Source organism: Ranitomeya imitator, chromosome 6, assembly GCF_032444005.1.
Source record: "Ranitomeya imitator isolate aRanImi1 chromosome 6, aRanImi1.pri, whole genome shotgun sequence".
Lineage (NCBI taxonomy): Eukaryota > Metazoa > Chordata > Amphibia > Anura > Dendrobatidae > Ranitomeya > Ranitomeya imitator.
Genome location: NC_091287.1, coordinates 154,155,171 through 154,172,834, shown reverse-complemented (window position 1 = coordinate 154,172,834; position 17,664 = coordinate 154,155,171). Strand labels below are relative to the sequence as shown.

General features: G+C 45.5%; 1 protein-coding gene across 1 annotated transcript in view; it reads left to right on the top strand.

Moving 5' to 3' along the window:
• CDK13 (cyclin dependent kinase 13) overlaps positions 1 to 17,664 on the top strand; it is a 63,265-nt gene that overhangs the window by 23,256 nt on the left and 22,345 nt on the right. Inside the window, exons 5-8 of the mRNA XM_069730212.1 lie at positions 6,225 to 6,395; positions 13,735 to 13,924; positions 15,811 to 15,867; positions 16,398 to 16,499. Of these exons, the coding sequence (XP_069586313.1) occupies positions 6,225 to 6,395; positions 13,735 to 13,924; positions 15,811 to 15,867; positions 16,398 to 16,499 (520 nt within the window). The remainder of the gene's footprint in view (positions 1 to 6,224; positions 6,396 to 13,734; positions 13,925 to 15,810; positions 15,868 to 16,397; positions 16,500 to 17,664) is intronic.

Here is a 17,664-nt window from a genome sequence, read left to right as displayed (position 1 = left end):
CCCTAATCCCAACCCTAACCCCAACACTTTCGTTACCCTAGCCCCAACTCTAACCCTAGTGGAAAAATGGAAATAAATTATTTTTCCCTAACTAAGGCTAAGTTCACATTAGCGTTCGGGGGCTAATTCCTCAAGTTGTATTTTGTGCGGATGGCGGGCGTGTCAAAACGACGCATCAGCATACATCCGCATGTCCTGTGTACCCAATGCTAAAGATAGGTACGCTGAACGCATGCAGTATGCGGAGGACGTACGCAACCCTCCACAAAGCCCCAAACGCAAAAGTGAACCCGCAATAAGGGGGGTTTGATTTACTTTTTTTTTGATCACTGTGATAGTCTCACAGTGATCAAAATGAACCAATAGGAGAAATCTCCTATGGGTGCCGGTCGACTAGCGCACTGCGCATGGGCCTGCCATTTTCTTCCCGGAAGAAGACTCCGTGGGACATCACCAGGGGATGCTCTAGGTACGGGAAGGGGGCTCGGGGGACCCCATTCCTCTCTCCTCTGATATGCTAGATCATATCAGAGGAGAGAGAAATAAATAGGATTTCAGGGTTTTTTGTTTTTTTTTGCAGTCGCCGTTATTCCACGAATAACTGTGTTTGCAACACTGAGGTTGGTAAAAACCGACCCTAATCATGTTCTGATGCTGAGGGGCGCTATACCGTTATGTACCCTTAACTGCCGCTGTTAAAAGGCACGTCATTGATCGTTAAGGGGTTAAAAGGCACACATCATAATTCATTAGTGACACACACCCACTTAACTAACTTGTTTCCCTTTGCATAGCATTGTTTTGAAACTGCTCATACAACTACATTCCGTCAGCAAAGGTAAAAAGCAACAAATAACGTAATAAGCAAAGCCATTATATCAACCAAATAAAATGTGAGAATAGTTGGTAGATCTATATACTGGTTTCTAGAATTAGTTACTAGGATCATAAAGGAATGAATTGTAAAATGTATCATTTTTTTTAATTTTTTCATTATTTTGCACATTTTTCTTTTTCTATTATAGGAATGTGCTCATAGTATGAAAAGGTTTCACCACCAAGCTTTACAAATGTGTTTCTCTTTAATGGTTTAATGGATGTATGTCACCGATACTGATTCTTATGTGTGCATTTACCTGTGGCAAATAAGCCCTCATACAGTTCTGTTCACAAATAAGTTACATCTCACAGATTATAAAAAAGCATTTTTACTGTGAGAGCAGCAAAACTTGAAAAGATTATATGAATCTTGTATAGCTGTAATCACACCAACCTAATGAATAAAGCAATCTAAACACTTATACCGCACAACGAACCGCACAAAAATAAAAAGAATGAATATATAGACAGCCGTACAAGAATAGTTCTTATGTCTCGTAAAAATCAGAGCAAGCCTCAGCTCACATTTATCCTTCGCTCTCCTTTGAGCGCTTACCTCGGGATTTCCATGTAAATCGCCGACGGAACCATTGACTTATGAGGCAGATGAAGTCACTATGGATTCCGTCTGTTCTCTGTTTTGGCGGTGTCCCATCATTTTAGTTATCGCCCACAGTTCAGCGTTCAAGTGTAGGCGATCTCAGATCTGTGGTTGTTCTGGTGCTATTTATCTTTTCAGGCAGACGCCGAATGAAATCCAAGATGTATCTGCCTCATTACAATGAGTGCTTCAGTCGGAGGTTTCATCTGAATTGCATTTTTGTGGGATTAACAGGGAAACCCCCACTTAAAGGGGTACTCCCATCTCAAAGATCGTATCCTAATATGTGGTGGTGATAGTGGCGGTCCAGAAAAAAGCCTGACGTGGATGTTACAAAATAATCACTGCAGCCATAGATTAATTCATTGAGAGGTGAAATTTCTACAATAAAGTCAAAAATAAAAATATTTTTATGAAAAAAACACGCACACACAAAGTACACATTTCATTTTGCTGTGTCTGCTTCAGTGAACACCATAAAAAATAAAGAAATAAATAAAAACTATGCTTTTTCATCCTGACCCGCAAGAAACAAGCCAGCTCAATCAGTAAAAAAATAAGTTATAGCTCTCAGAATAAAGCGATGCAAAACTAATAATTTTTTCTATAAAATTGTTTTTTTTATGTTTTTGCGCTTTTACACAATAAATATATATAAATGGGGTATCCCATGACATCTGAATCGCGTCATTCGGAGATTTAGATGGAAAGCCCAATGTAAGTGCTCCGGGTAGAACGCAGGATAAATGTGATCCCAAATGATATGCAAAATGTTCTCAGTAAAAGCTTCAACTCAATCCACAAAAAAAGCAAGTCCCCATATCTTATCTAGATGTGTGGGGAGTACTTTGCACCCCCAGGTACTCTATGAAAGTTTATGACGTTGAACTGTGAAAATAAAAGTAAAAAAAATCCAATCACGTTTTCCACAAAAAGTTTTTTTTTATCCCTAAGGTTTTTTATTTTCACAAGGGTAACAGGAGAAATTGCACAACAATTGTAGGGGGTGTATTTTTTTCGGAGTACGCAGATACCCCATATGTGGGTGGAAACTACTGTTTGGGCTCACTGCAGGTCTCAGAAAGAATGGAGTGACAATTTGAAACACAGATTTTGATGCAATGGTCTGTGGGTGTCTTGTCTCGTTTGGAGATCCCATGATGTACCTAAACAGTGAATATTCCCTTAAGTGATCCCATTTTGGAAACTAGACCCTTCATGGAATTTATCTAGATGTGTGGTGAGCACCTTGAACTCCAGGTGCTTCACAGAAGTTAATATCTTTTAGCCATGAAAATAAAATAAAATTCTTCCCATAATTTTTTTTATTTTCACAAGGTCAATAGGGGAAAATGGACCAGAAAATTTGTTGTGCAATTTCTATCAAATAAACCAATACCCCATATGTGGCCGAAAACTACTTTTGTGGCACAGTGCAAAACTCATAAGCGAATAAGCGCCATATTGGAGTTAAGATTTTGCTGGATTGGATTGAGGGTGCTATGTCAAATCAAATTGGTAGAGCCCCTGAGGTTGCAGAATAGCAGACCCCCACCCCCCCTGAAATAAGCGATGCCATTTTGGAAACTATACCTCTCAATGAGTTCATCCAGGGGTGCAGTGATCATATTGACACCACAGTTGTCACAGAACTTTAAACCATTTGGCAATGAAGAAATAATAATTACATTTTTACCGCCAAAGTTTTGTTATGGCACCAGATTTCACATTTTCATACTTGGAAATGGGTAAAAATAGCACCAAAATTTGTCCCACAATTTCTGCTGAATGTGGAAATACCTCATATGTGGCTGTACAGTGCTACTTAGCCATACAGACTCAGGAGGGACTATTTTCCTCTTGAAGCCCAGATTTTCTGAGAATAGATTGTGGACTCCATATACAGAACCCTCCACCTTAAGTGACCCCATCTTTTAAATTATACAGGTGTGACAATTGTGATTCCATGGGTGTTTTCCAGAAACAAGCAGGAGTAGATGTTCCTTCGTGAAAATTGCAAACTGCCATTGTAGTCAGCAGTACATTGTAGTTCCCAGTACCTTATGCCCATCTCATGCTTCTGGAGACATGCAGCTGTAAATTAGGCAGGATGTCCTTGCTCCAGAAATGCCAAACATGTGGTGGATGTATAATGTGGTCTAGACACACTGGTGCTCAAAAGAGAGGGAGCATTTGGATTCAGGAGTGTAGAATTTACTATATTCGTTTTGGGGGGACGAGGCTCTATCGCTCCTTTCCAGAGCCTTAGTACTACCATTTAAATGGAATCCACCTATATGTCTGTTAACAAATGACGGACCTGAGTGGGGACTTGCTTTTTTGTGGATTCATTTTGAAGCTTTTATTGTGAACATTTTTCATAACATTTGGGATCACATTTATCCAGCGCTCTCTGCCAGTTTCCATCTAAATCTGAGTAACATGACAGATGAAACCCCTGAGGGAGCCATTGACTATAATTCAGGGGTGTCCTTCCTTTAAGAGGTGCACAAAACGGAGGTCGACAGCGCTTTTATGCATGACTAAAAAGAACATAGGCAGCTACACGACGTCCACAGTCCCTCCATCTTCTGTCGGTGGTTCTCTGTGAATCATGTATTTCAGAGTATTTCCTCATCCCTGTCCTGGAATGCACGGCCTCCTCATCCCTATCCTTGTATGCATGGCCCACATCAAAAAAACATTTAAAAAGAAAAATCCATCCTACTTATCTTCCTGTGCTCCCTCGCAGCGTCTTGTTCGGTGCAAGCAGCTGATTTATGCTTGTAAGCAGCGCATGGCAGGGACGTCATGCGCTGCTTACAAGCAGAGCACAGCTGCTATTCACCTCTATCCACTCCCATGGGAGTTGAGCGAAGTGAATATTCATTTCTCTTTAGTGGGCACATGTGACCGCCCGGCTGCTGCAGCTGACACTATGCGTTACTTAATAGCAATTTAATACTCACTGCACTATAGTTCCCGAGTGGAGAGCAATAAGTATTCCGGCAGCTGTGCTCTGCGACTACTGTGCCCGCTGTTACATAGAAATGAATATTCAATGCCAGTGCAGTGAATATTAATTTCTTTAGCAACAGACTTAAGGCGTGGCTGCTGGCTCCTACCTCTTGTGACCCGTTGCTCCGCCATTGCTGCTCCCCCTCCATCTTCTGGGACCCTCACTGAGTGTAAGGGGAGGGGGGCGTTTTCAGCACAAAAAAAGTGCTGAAAAACTGCTTATACTCCAGTATATACGAGTATATAGTTTATTGGATTAGTTGAGCGTCTGACATGTATGGAGGAGGCGTTTCGGCTCGTGCTCGGAACATGAGCTGACAGGCCACCGTAACTGCGTGACCCCGCAGCCAATTTTCGGGTCATAATGGAGACCATCGGCATAACGCGATCACATTGTTCTGATGGGAGCTTCATCCCTCTGCGATGCTTCTTGATGTCGCTGTAACTATTGACACCGGCATCACAGGGGTTAAAAGCCTGCGATTGGTGCTAGCACCGATAGTGGGTGTCACTGCAAGGTGTCGGCTCTCACATAGAGCTGAAATCCGCACTCGATCGCGGCAGCTCTGTGTGAGCCCATGCGATCATGGTGCCATATATAACTGTTTGCGGGACCTTTGCTCTCGCGGTGCATATTGAGAAAGGGTTAAAGGTTTAAAATGATGAATCTGCATATCATTGATGATCTTGCTCTGATACATGGTCATGTCCTAAATCGTGTGATGCCTGTCTTAAGGTATGTGCACACGATGCAGATTTAGTGCAGAACTGCAGCAGATTTTTCTGCAGCAGAAACGCTGCAGAACTGCACTGTGATCACAGTACAATGTAAATCAATGTGAAAAAAAAAAAAGCTGTGCACATGGTGCAGAAAAATCTGCGCAGAAACGCTGCAGATTTCAAAGAAGTGCATGTCACTTCTTTTGTGCAGTTCTGCAGCATTTCTGCACCCCTCCATAATAGAAATCTGCAGGTGCGTTTTTGATGCGTTTTTTGTGCAGATTTGTGCACAAAAAACGCATCAAAAACGCATAAAAACGCACCTGCAGATTCTGCCAGGAGATGCAGATTTAGTGCAGAACTGCAGCAGATTTTTCTGCACCAAATCTGCATCGTGTGCACACAGCCTTACAGTGGGGGGCTGCTGTTTATTAACATCGGGACTGTATCTTAAACAAGTTTTCCACTACTTGGCCAGCTCTGTCTCATACCCCACTCTATTAAAATAATGAAGCTCCTACTCCCGTGCCAGCGCCGTTCCCACAGTGTCGCCACTCGCTCTCCCCGGGCTCCCGTGCTGCTGTTATGACATGTGACCCCTGCGCCCAGTTAGCGCTGGCATCACAATCTCCACCTTCTGTCAAATAGAACATGAAGAGGAAGTCAGAGAGCAGCGGCAGCAAGGATATCTTCATGTTCAATCCGTACGAAGGCGGGGACAGTGACGCCAGCGCTGATTGGTTGCCGGGCATCACATGTCACAACTGCACGAGAGTCCCGGGGAGAGAGTGTGCTGACATCACAGGAACGGCACGGGACAGGAGTATATCAGCTTTATTATTCTATATAAGCTTTATTATTTTATGGGGGCCAAATGTTTAGATCAAGAAGGGGTTGTCCTACTAGTGGACATCCCCTTTAATGTTTTTTTTTTCCATTGCTGTCTTCGAAGGTCTCTGTTCTTAATGCCTACATTAATTGTTTGTTTTTTTTCTTTTCTGTGCAGGAGAAATGGTGGCTTTAAAGAAAGTTCGTTTGGACAATGAGAAAGAAGGTTTCCCTATCACAGCTATACGTGAAATTAAGATTCTTCGGCAGCTCACACACCAGAGCATTATAAACATGAAGGAGATAGTCACAGACAAAGAAGATGCCGTGGACTTCAAGAAAGATAAAGGTTTAGTGTCTTAACCGCACATTTTGAAGTAGTCTTTTAAATACCAGACTTTCAGTAACTAAAAATCCACAATGTTCATATAATGACTTGGTAGAGTGGAGAAAATATTGAGCATTAACACCCCTTCATGACATGTGACATAAACATACGTCATATGTCGTGTCCCTGTCTTTGATGCAGGCTCACGCTGAGCCTGCATGTTTCTCGGCACATGACAGCTGATTTAATCAGCCATCATGTGCCTATAACAGCAGCAGGTGGAGTGGAGCTCTGACCGCGGCTGTTAATCTGACAAATCCCATTGCCAATCTCTGACAGCGTCATTTAACACTTGCTGACAGGAGTGCGTGTCCTTCCACGCTTCCATAGTAGCGCCCATGACGTGATTGCGGGGAGTCAATGAGTTGTCATGACAGTGGAGGGCCTGCTGAAGATCCCCGTGCCTATCATTACGATCATACTGTGAATTCTGGCCCGTGGCTGGTGTTCGTGAGATTGTGATCAGCACCGCTATGTGTAGCGCAAGTGATCAGATGATCCCAGCTTCAAGTCTCCTGAGGGATATCCAGTAAAAAGTGTAAAGTAAAAGTTTTTTAAAAATACGAAAAAGTTCAAATCAAAAAATACACGTTTTGGTATTGTTGGGTACGTCAAAGTCTGATCTATGAAAATATAAAATAAATCCAATCGGTAAACATCATAACGAAAAAAAAGTCAAAACGCCAGAATTGTGTCCCCCCACATCCACGTTCTCTTCTCTCCTCCAGCTGCCGCAACATTACAATAAAATGCAATAAGAGGCGATCAAAACATCGTATCTTCCCCAATGTGGTATCTGTAAAAAAACATCAGCTCAGGACACAAAAAAATTCTCTCACGTATTCTAAAATGAAAATGTTTCGGGTCTTGGAAAATGGTGACACAAGCAAAAAAAAAATATATACATTTTTTTTATTTCATTTTTTTTTTATTTTTTTTTTACAATTTTCCAATTTTTTTTTTTCACCACTTAAATAACCGTGCATAGGTTGTTTTCGTTTTTAGCTGCATACTCCTACTGACCTGAAGAATCATATTGCCGGAAAACCTTTTTTCTCCTACGCCTCATTGGGGGACACAGGACCATGGGTGTTTTGCTGCTTGCCACTAGGAGGACACTAAGTAAACACAAAGAGTTAACTCCTCCTCTACAGTAGTCCACACGGTAGCCGTAAGTCCCCTGCGGCAGGCACATCAGCACGGTGGCACAGCCATAAGTCCCCTGCGGCAGGCACACCAGCACGGTGGCACAGCCATAAGTCCCCTGCGGCAGGCACACATATGATGCTCTCCATCACCCGGCGCAGGGAGGACTGATTGAGCTGAAGGCTGCACCGAGACATCGGTGAGTAGTCCCCTCCTCATGCTGAAGCGTGGGAGGATGCGGTCCGGGTCCCTGGGGAGAGGCACCGCTGTTTGGTGACAGCGGCGATCGTTCGGTGCTACACCGCGCCCGCCGCCGGCAGCCTGCACAAATTTAGTCCCCGGCTCTTCAGCCTGACTAGGCCGCGTTTGTAATTCCCGCCCACCGCTCAGGCGCTTCTCGTTCTGAATGAGAACAGCCCTGCAAATATCGGGCGCCATCTTGGGACTCCTCTCCTGCGTGGAATTCAGCAGCAAACGCTTCTTCCTTCCTCCCTGGGGACACCGACACAGGACCGTGGGTAAGCTGCTCCTTCCTATAGGAAAACGCTTAACCCCTTTTCTGCATCCACTTCCCTGCGTTTGCAGTATTTTGGAGACACAGACATATACTATGTCTCAATCTAAGGAGGCCAAAAAGGGCAACAAAAAGCACACTGTGTTTTTTACCGCATGTGTCACTTGCAATTCTTCTTTGCCACGTGCTCACACTACTCCTTTGTTCCAGAACTGTGACCCGGCTGGGGTGCAGCCGCCTTCTGCCTCTCCCCCCAATGTCTCCACCGACCCCGTCGGGCCTAACCCTTCTGAGTGGGCCGCTTCCTTGTCACGTTCCATGGATTCATTCGCTAAAGCTCTGGAATCCTTCCGGGGACCCTCTATAAATCAGAACTCCCCTCAGTCGACCGCGACGGAATCCGCCGCCGGTGCAGGGCCGTCTGACCACAGGGGCCGTACTTTACTTCGACAATCTCGGGGTTCTAGGAAAAGGGCCCGTGTCTCGTCCCTTGTGCAGGCTCGAGCTTCAGCATCGGGGAGCTCCACCTCTTGCTCCCCCTCCCCCAAGGGTCGCAGCGTACAGGATTGGGAATACGAGTCAGAGGAGTCTTTAAATCATGACTCCTCGTTAGGTCAGGATACTTTTGACTCCCTCATTGAGGCAGTCAATAAAACACTAATGGTGGACGACGAATCTGTTTCCTCTCAGGAACGCGTCGTATCTTTTAAAAAGACTAAACGCGTCCAAAAGATATTTGCTAATCACCCTGAGTTTCAGGACATTATCCAAAAACACAGGGAACACCCGGAGAAGCGTTTCACGGCTCAAAAAGCCACGGAAGCTAAATATCCTTTCTCCAAGGATATGGTGAAGGAGTTGCTTCCCTCTCCTTCTGTGGATCCTGCCGTATCGCGACTTGCATCCAAAACAGTCTTCTCCCTGTCCGACGGTTCATCAGTCAAAAATCCCTCTAACCGTCAAATTGGTTATCTGGCTCGCTCAGTCTTTGAGGCCTCAGAAGCAGCTCTCCTTCCATCTTTTACAGCTACCTGGGTGGCTAAGGCAATGGGGGCCTGGGCAGAGGTGTTAACCTCTACCGTCCATGGCAGTAATCTCCCCCCAGAGGCGGCCAGACTAGCTAACCAGATAGCTCAGGCCAGCGATTTCGTAGTTAAGGCTTCCATAGATGCGGCTAATTGCGCAGCGCAAGCAGCTGCAAACGCAATTTCCATCAGGAGGGCCTTATGGCTCCGCGATTGGCGAGCAGATTCTGCTTCCAAAAAGTCGCTGACTTCTCTACCTTACCGAGCGGGCCGTTTATTTGGGGAGAAACTAGACCAAATCATTTCTGACGCTACCGGAGGGAAGAGTAAATTTCTTCCCCAACAAAAACCCACCCGGCCTTTTCGGAATCAACAGCAGTTTCGATTCCGGTCCTTTCGTAACGACTCCAGTTGGTCCTCCTCTTCCCCTGGTTCGGAACGACGGGAAAACAGAAATCCCCAGGTCTCATACAGACCAAACCGTTCCTGGAAACCCAGACCGAGACCTTCTGCCCCTAAGCCATCCGCATCCCTTAAACCTTCTACACAATGATTCGTCGACGTGTCCGGCGGACACCGATAGGTGGGCGCCTTCTTTCCGTCAAAATTGGCTCTCGGTCGTTCACGACAAGTGGGTCAGAGAGCTCGTGTCTTCCGGATACAAAATCGAGTTTTCTTCCATCCCCCCTCCGCACTTCTTCCAGTCTTCTCCTCCCAAATCAAGGTCGTCACATCTTCTTCAGGCCATACAGGCGCTTCAAAAGGACGGTGTCATCGCTCCGGTCCCTCGAGACCAAAGGTTCAAGGGATTCTACGCCAACCTTTTCGTGGTCCCAAAGAAGGACGGGACTCTACGGCCCATACTGGATCTCAAACTGCTGAACAAGTTCGTACGGGTCCGACACTTCAGAATGGACTCGCTCCATTCTGTTGTCGCGTCCCTGGAAAAAGGCGAGTTCCTGGCATCGATTGACATCAAGGATGCTTATCTACATATTCCAATTTTTCCCCCTCATCAGCAGTTCCTGCGCTTCGCAGTCCAAGAAGAACTCTTCCAGTTTGTGGCCCTACCCTTCGGACTTGCCACCGCCCCAGAGTCTTCACGAAGGTCATGGCGGTGGTCATGGCCATTCTTCACGCTCGGGGAGTGGTAGTTCTGCCCCATCTGGACGACCTATTAATCAAGGGTTCGTCCCTGTTTGCCTGTGAGGAGTCTGTAAGTATCACCGTGGATTCTCTTTCTCGCCTGGGTTGGAAGATCAACTTCGAGAAATCATCTCCAGTGGCGGCTCAGCAAATCTGCTTCCTGGGCATGATTGTGGACTCTTCCCGCGGGTTAGTCCCTCCAGAGAAGGTCTTATCCTTACAACAGGGAGCGCGCAAGCTCTCCCACCCAGTCCCTCACTCCATTCGCTCCGCAATGCGCATCCTTAGGAAAATGGTTGCTGCGATGGAAGCCGTTCCGTTTGTTCAGTTCCATCTCCGTCCCCTGCAACAGGCGCTTCTGTTAGCCTGGGACAGGAGCCCAGTTTCCCTCGACCGTCGTTTTCGCCTGCCCCCACAGGTCAGGCAGACCCTAAGGTGGTGGATGCTACAGTCGTCCCTGAACCAAGGGAAGTCGTTTCTTCCAGTGCGCTGGTTAATGGTGACCATTGATGCAAGCCTTTTGGACTGGAGCGCAGTTTTCAATTACCACACGTCACAGGGTCGTTGGTCCACAAGAGTCGCGTCTCCCAATCAATATCTTGGAGATTCGAGCGATCACTCATGCCTTACGCAACTTTCACCACCTTCTCACAGGCCATCCCATCAGAATCCAATCCGACAACGCCACAGCTGTGGCGTATATCAACCGGCAAGGGGGAACCCGCAGCAGGGCAGCTACGCTCGAAGCCTCCCACATCCGGCGCTGGGCCGAGACCAATCACTCGCTCATCTCGGCGATCCACATTCCGGGCGTGGAGAATTGGGAAGCGGACTTCCTCGGGCGAGTGGTCCCTCCATCCGGAAGTCTTCCAACAGATTTGCCTTCGCTGGGGGACGCCGGATGTGGATCTCATGGCCTCGAGGTTCATTGCACGGTCCCGCGATCCTTGCGCCATCGGGGCAGATGCTCTGATCCTGTCGTGGCATCGTTTCCAGCTGCCATACATATTTCCACCTCTTCCTCTGCTCCCGAGAGTCATCAAGAAGATCAGAGCAGAGGGGAGACCGGTGATTCTCGTCACGCCAGACTGGCCGCGCTGAGCATGGTACACGGAACTCATCCAAATGGTCGCCGACGTACCCTGGCGCCTTCCAGATCTTCTCTCACAGGGCCCGATTTGCCACCAGAACTCCGGGGCCCTGTCTTTGACGGCGTGGCCGTTGAATCCTGGATTTTAGCCCAAGCTGGATTCTCCCCGGGGGTTTCTTCTACCATGATTCGCGCTAGGAAACCCGTTTCCATGCGCATTTATCATCGCATCTGGCCCATCTTCTTCCCAGGGTGCCATGGACGTGCGCCTTTGTTTTTTTCCATTCCGTCCATTCTGGAGTTTCTCCAATCAGGTTTAGAGTCAGGCCTTGCCCTAAGCTCGCTCAAGGGACAAGTGTCCGCTTTCTGTTCTATTCCAACGAAAGATCGATTTCAGACTGCTGGTTAAGACGTTCATCCAAGGAGTCTCCCGGGTGGTCCCTACCTATAGAATGCCTTTGGCGTCATGGGATCTTGGTTCTCGGAGTTCTTCAGGAGGCCCCTTTCGAACCATTGCAGGACATCTCTCACCCTCCTTTCATGGAAGGTGGTCTTTCTCGTGGCGATTACGTCTATCAGGAGAGTTTCTGAGTTGGCGGCTCTTGCCGACCCCCCCCCCTTCCTGGTTTTTCACCCGGACAAGGTAGTCTTGAGAACCTCTCCCTCCTTCCTACCTAAAATCGTCTCCTCCTTTCATCTAAATGAGGACATTGTATTGCCGTCATTCTGTCCGGCGCCAACCCATCGTATCGAGAAAGCTCTCCATACTCGGGATGTGGTTAGCTCTTCGGTGGTACATATCTTGCACGGCTCCCTTCCGTAAGTCGGATGTCCTGTTTGTGTTTCCAGAGGGACATAGGAAAGGTCTACCTGCCTCAAAGGCCACTATAGCCAAGTGGATTCGCTCCACTGTTCAGGAATCCTACCGCGTCAGGAACACCCCTGTCCCAGGAGGGATAAAGGCGCATTCGACTTGTTCGGTGCTTCTTGGGCCATTCGGCACCAGGCACCCGCACAGCAGCTTTGGTCCAGTCTGCATACCTTTACGAAGCACTATCACATCCATACCCAGGCCTCGTCAGACGCTGCCATTGGCAGGCTGCGGTACCTCAGTAAGCCAGTGGTACATGGGGTTTTAGCAGTGCAATTGCTCCCCACGCAGGGACTGCTTTAGGACGTCCCATGGTCCTGTCCCCCAATGAGGCGTAGGAGAAAAGGAGATTTTTGTGTACTCACCGTAAAATCTTTTTCTCCGAGCCAATCATTGGGGGACACCGCACCCGGCCTGTTAGCTTATTGGCTGTTTGTTGTATTTTTTTTTGTGTTTACTTAGTGTCCTCCTAGTGGCAAGCAGCATAACACCCATGGTCCTGTGTCCCCCAATGATTGGCTCGGAGAAAAAGATTTTACGGTGAGTACACAAAAATCTCCTTTTTTATTTTTTTTTATTTTTATTTTTTTAAGTTTCTTTAAGAACTATGACACTTCAATGCACTTGGAATCTTTACCGCTTTCCAGTGCATCACATGATGTAATGAATGGTGTTACTCAAAAATACAACTCATCCTGCTAAAAACAAGCCCTCGTACTGCAATGGGGACGGAAAAATAAAAAGTTAGGGCTCTTGGAAGAAGGGGAGGGAAAAACGAAAATGGAAAATGGCCATGCGTGAAGGGGTTAAATGTAATCCATGAGCAGTATTTTGCTATTTAAACTGAGAGCAGCTGTAGTGTAAATGTAAGGTAAGAGACCCTGATTCCAGTGATGTCACTTACTGAGCTGCTTGCTGTAGTTTTGAGTCTCCTGCTGATGAACAGTAATTTTTATCACTAGAGGATTAGTTGTCTCGTGCCATGTAGTCTTCCATAATCAGAGCAATGTATAACCCTGCCCCCACCACTAATTGGCAGCTTTCTGCCTATGCCCAATGTACTTAGAAAGCTGCCAATCAGTGATGTGGACAGTGTTATGCAGATCTCAGCATTCAGAGAACCGCTAGATCTGCTGCAGCAAAACTGCAACAAAAAGGCCAATAGGGTACATGTCGCTGGAATTGGGGTCTCCTCAGAACATCATGATGTAGGAGCGATTTCAAAGCAAGAAACCTTTAAGAATAGTTGACAAATGTGTGTGCAGCCTGTACTGGGGTTCGTGTATTGTGAAATGGAGTTTCCATTAGATTGGATCTGAAAACTACTACTACTAACTACTACTGACGGGTACAGTGTTGTCATTGGGGCTCCCCATTATTTGAGTCAAGACTCCGCCCAATTCCATAATATCGTAGATGTTGATGAACAATGACGTCCATGATGAGTTTAAACCCTATGTCATTTGCCTGTTGTATTCACTGACTTGTGCCTTTTTCACGTGCTACAGGTGCGTTTTACCTGGTGTTTGAGTACATGGACCACGACCTCATGGGTCTGCTGGAGTCGGGACTAGTGCATTTCAACGAGCTTCACATTAAGTCTTTCATGAGACAACTTATGGAAGGTTTGGACTACTGTCACAAGAAGAATTTTTTGCACAGAGACATTAAATGCTCAAATATTCTACTAAACAACAGGTATTTCATGTTGAAGTTTGTAGATGTGTTCGCTCGCTTCATTCCCACATTCAGATGCTTTGGCTGCAAGATTCCCACATGCTTCATTTGCAATTAATTGTGATTTCTGTTAACTAATCTCTTTAATGGCCAAACAGCGCAATGATCAGGCGCCGCTTAGACCTTATGTAGACGGCTGTTCTAATCTATGAAACTACTCCTCTGACCCAGAAAGAGTGTGAAACGCACAGCATTGCTGCCCATGGCTATTGTGCGCACTTGTGCCCTGGATGTGTCCTCCTTTTTATCCGAGACAGAATGTTTTGATTTTGATTCTCTCAACATACTCATATGGGGGCTTGTGTTTTTCGTGAGAGGAGTTTTAGTTTTCAATGACTCCATTCATTGTGGCACACAAGGTATTCGAAAGCAGGAAAAAAATCCATGTTTTTTTCCGGCAAATTGATATGTTCCATATAATTCTGACCACTACATTGTTTTTTGTTTTGTTTTTTTGAAAATCCACAAATCTGATAATTTTTTTTTTTTTCCTGTTTACAACTTTTAACATGCAAATTAATTAGTTTTATATTTTAATAAATCAGGATTTAACAGATGCAGCTGCAGCGATATGAAATTGATTTTTATATTCCTTTTCTTTATTTTTTAATGGGGGCAAAAAGGGACGAGAAATTTTTTTTATATTTTCAAAAAAAAAAAAAAAATTTTTTCCAGTCCCTTTTAAGGACTGTGAGCCTTCAGTCGTCTATGAAGAACAGACTGGTCTTAACAGGGACACCATTGTGGCAGCTTAGAGGGTTTGTAACAGACCCCAGCGGTCAATGCAACCCCTTGCCCCTTGACACCCCGCAATCACTTCAAGGTGGGGTTGATGGGCGTGAGGAACAGCATGCCCTCCAGACCGTGCAGATTAAATGCCTTTGGTAGAGATTGACAGTGGCAATTAAGAAGTGGCTGTTAGAGGCAGGTGCTGGCTGTGTAACACAACTAGTGCCTGCTGGGTATGATGCGGGCTCGGCTCCTGAGCCTGCATCTTACACGGACACCAATGTTGGACGGCGACTATGTCCAACATCGAATAGCTAAAGCTTTTCTAGCTACAGCAAACACTTAACCATTACAAATGTATTTGACAGCTAAAAGGGTTAACTGTGAACTAAAACCTGTTTAGCTGCTAATGAAGAACACTGGTCATACAGGTAATCTATATACTGTATAAATGGACCCCAGGAGGCTCCTGATCAGTCTTGTTTTGTATGGCTCTGCCTCCCTCACTGTCAGATGGTGCGCTCCTGAGCCTCCTCTATTCTATACTGCTCGCTCCCCACACGCCAGCCCTGTGTATCGCCAGTGAGGGGGGATATAATGCCCTACGAGGCTATGTGCTTAGTTTATACTGATGAGTAATGGACATCACTACCTTATGTATGGATTTGTATTCCAAAGTATGATAGAGCACCTGTCAGGTCCCCCCTGCCCCCAATCCAGCAGCATTCAGCGACGTGTGATTACTCTCCCTCCCTATCCAGTGCGGTATAGCATAATTCAGCTACATAAATGCTTTAAAAATCCTCTATAACCTCTGCTATTTAATGCTGTGCCTGGTCGATGGGGTGTTAGTTGCCCAGACTAGTCAGCCCTCTTTCCATGTTATTACGCCCCTGTGTATCACGCATGGTGGACTTGACAGGACCCCTTTAACGTTTAATGTATTGTTTGTTAGATCATTCTAATACATTTTAGTTTTAGTTCTCTTCTTTAAAAAAAAAATAAAAAATTTTCCCCTTGAGAACAAACGTCAACATTTGTCCTGTAAGTGAAATTTCCTACGGTGTTGGCTCTCGCCTACGCTGCGTATCCTTATCCACATGTTTTATTTCCTCCAGGGGGCAGATTAAGCTTGCAGATTTTGGACTTGCAAGACTGTACAGCTCAGAAGAAAGGTGAGTTATTGAGCAACATGCAGTAGAAATGAACTGCTTCTGAATGATCCTTCTAGTTTAGTCTAACTTACTTGGAGACTGGTGACAGTCGGTCACATTGTGTTTGGAAGAACTGTACTGTCCTTGGTCTTATAGCGACAAAGGGTTTTCGAAATACAAAACTATTTCAGAATGTAACGTGAAAATGTACTCCATGTTAGGCTGCTATTGTAATGGACATAGGCAGCAATACACTGACTGTGACTCATTGACTTCTGTAGGACAACTTTCTAGGCATGCTCAGATCTGGGCAAAGGTCATTGGGAGGGGAGGAGGTGAGCTGTGAAATCGTCTATTGTAATTCTACTACAAAGTCTAATGTACAGAGCAGGAAATATGAGTCAAGGATCAGACTTTGGGTTAGTGTGACATTTGCAAGAGATCTGTGTTTTTTAATATAGTTAAATGTAAAAATTGTCAACATTTTATTTAATCAAAAATGTAAATAGTCACAGGTTTTAAGTACTGGAATGAATCTATTTGTTTTTCAGCCGACCTTACACAAATAAGGTCATTACGTTATGGTATCGCCCTCCTGAATTACTGCTTGGAGAAGAACGTTATACACCAGCTATTGATGTCTGGAGCTGTGGGTGAGCAGACATGGCCGCTAGTATGACTTAACTGTGCACATATGTTGTATTTTTTCCGAAAACGTGATAGAGGACCTATCTCTTCTGAGAAAAAACAAAAAAAGTGGCAGCAGATTAAATAAGGCTTCCTCAACTACAGATCGATAGCAAATGTAATGATTTCCCTTAGTGTCACACAGGATTTACGATCGTTTTAGCACAATCTGGCAAGAGCCTCTTCTCTGGGAGATCCACCTTTGAGGAGAAAGCCAATCCCATACAGCATATGAATGGTAGATAAGGTTTTGTGGTCAGATCCTGCAGGTTTTATTGTGGACTTAACAATCTGCCATTTTGTCACAGTGTACAGAACATATTGAGAGCCCATTTATCTTTTTTAGAACTCCTCATAGGTAAAATACAAATTTATAGGTGAATTAGTCAGTGAATCTCAATAAACTGCGAATCCACTAAATTCAAAGCAAGGGTACATTTTCCTCACAATCTTCCTGCCAGATGCCTGAACTTTACTACAAATAAATATTAAAGGAACTTGGCAGGGAATGTTGTTCCAAACATCTTTGAAACAAGCTACAGATCTTTTGTGGATGTAAGTTTACACAAATAATTGCTTATTTGGAAATCTAATTGATTACTGGGACCACCCTTTGCCTTCAAAACAGAATTAATTTTTCTGGGTTCACGTGCACACAGTTATGGAAGCAACTCTGCAGAGAGGTTGTTCCAATCAACTGGGAGAACTAACCGCAGATCTTCTGTGGATGGAGGCTTGCACAATTCCTTCTCTATTCCAAGTAAGACCCACTTCCGCCTGGACTACTGAATGCTCTACTATTTGGCCTCCCCCTTACTCGACTTTCCCCTCTTCAGTCTATCCTTAAGGCCGGCGTCACACTGGCGTTTTAAACGGCCGAGTGCAATGCGATAAAAAATCGCATTGCACTCGGACCAATGTTAAGCTATGGGGCAGCTCCCAGCAGCCGACTTTTTGTCGGCCGTTTTCCTCGGTCCGAGACAATCGCAGCATGCTGCGATTGTCTCGGACCGAGGAAAACTCTCGACTCACTCGCACCCATATAAGCCTATAGGTGCGAGCGAGACAGCGCACACCACTCGGATATCATCTGAGGATGTGTGTTATAAGCGGACCCCAGCAATGGAGGAG